General features: G+C 47.4%; 1 protein-coding gene across 1 annotated transcript; it reads right to left on the bottom strand.

Annotated features, from left to right (window-relative positions):
- On the bottom strand, positions 1–1,060 carry LOC6629486 (uncharacterized). The gene has a single exon (XM_002054045.4). The coding sequence runs from the start codon at positions 927–929 to the stop codon at positions 159–161; it is 771 nt and encodes a 256-aa protein (XP_002054081.2). The 5' UTR covers positions 930–1,060; the 3' UTR covers positions 1–158.
- Positions 1,061–1,319: the final 259 nt, after the last annotated feature.

Here is a 1,319-nt window from a genome sequence, read left to right as displayed (position 1 = left end):
TAAAAATAGATCGCATATGGTTATATTGTCCAGCATCTGTTTTGTATAAAATTGCGAAATTAAAATCAAAATCAAATTTTCTTCAGCTGCCTGACAGACACTTTAATGCGGCCGCAAGCAACCACAGCGAGCCAAAGGCCCAAGAAAATGTTCCAAGGTCAGCGCCAACGATTCAAGAGCACACGCACGGCACAATGATCGAAGGGATCCACAGCTCCGGTGCTGACATGGTAGAGCAACGCGTACAGATTAAAAGGCACACGTTGCTCACCCTTCATGCGCCGCCAGGTGCGCTGCACCAGGGTGCGCAGGCGCCGCACACTGGCCTGTGGGCATTCCTTCACATAGCGCTTCATAAAGATTTCCTTGAAGTTCTCGTAGGGCGTTGGCCGCAGCTCGTGGCCAGTTAACGCCTGCCAATAGAAGCAGAACTTCTGGATGGGTTTTAGGCTCTCCCAGGTGGGATTTGTTCTCTGATCGTCGCCCGCGCACAGACGACTAACTGTTATTTGGTGCAGCTCCTTGCCGCAACGCTCCAGCTGCTGTAGTCGCTGTTCCGTTAACTTTTCGCAGGGGCCTAGCGGCTTGCATGATTTTCTTATAAGTTCCCGGACCTTATCATCAGACTTGCCAGTCTTACCCTTTTCTTTTTTTTGCTGCTGCTGCTGCTGCTTTTGGCAGACTGGCTTCATGATGTCCATGACGCTTTCGGTCAGGTCCGAGTAGCGTATAAGTCGTGACTCGCATAGCGCCTCCGCATCGTAGGTGACCAGCCGTTTGGGATACTTATGCCGGATGGTATAGCTAAGACACTCCACGGGCTCCAAGCAGGATGCAGTCATAGGAATATCTGTCATGTCTGAGGATTTGCATGGCCCCCCCATCACCTCGCACAAATCCAAACACAATAATTTGCATAGATGTTCCATAAGAGAAAAACACTTTTACGTAATTTGGCCAGGAAACAGAAATATATTTAAAGACATGCGTTTGTATTTGTGCGCATGTGTATAGAAATGTTTTCAATTGTTTTTATCAATTTTAGCACACGAAAAGGAGCCCCCAGAGGCGCCTACTCAGCCGCAAGCCGCCTCATAATTTAGTGTTCATGAAAATATATGGCCCTATATTATAAATGCGAAAAATAGTCGTTGCTATTATCAATAAAAATCTTGCTTGAATGGGTGACTCGGTGGAAGCAGGAGGCTACAGAATGACAGCTATATTAAAAATGCTGCTGTTTGCGCAAAAAAAAAAGTGACGATGCTCCAGTCGATGGTGCACGACTTGGAGATACCCCAGCTATGAGGCATGCATGC

The sequence above is a fragment of the Drosophila virilis genome, chromosome 2, assembly GCF_030788295.1.
Source record: "Drosophila virilis strain 15010-1051.87 chromosome 2, Dvir_AGI_RSII-ME, whole genome shotgun sequence".
NCBI lineage: Eukaryota > Metazoa > Arthropoda > Insecta > Diptera > Drosophilidae > Drosophila > Drosophila virilis.
The sequence above is the reverse complement of the archived record's forward strand: the minus strand, read 5'-3'. Positions and strand labels throughout refer to the sequence as shown.

Excerpts from the sequence above, each read along its gene's own strand:
- LOC6629486 (XM_002054045.4), bottom strand. The coding sequence starts at position 929 with ATGGAACATCTATGCAAATTATTGTGTTTGGATTTGTGCGAGGTGATG.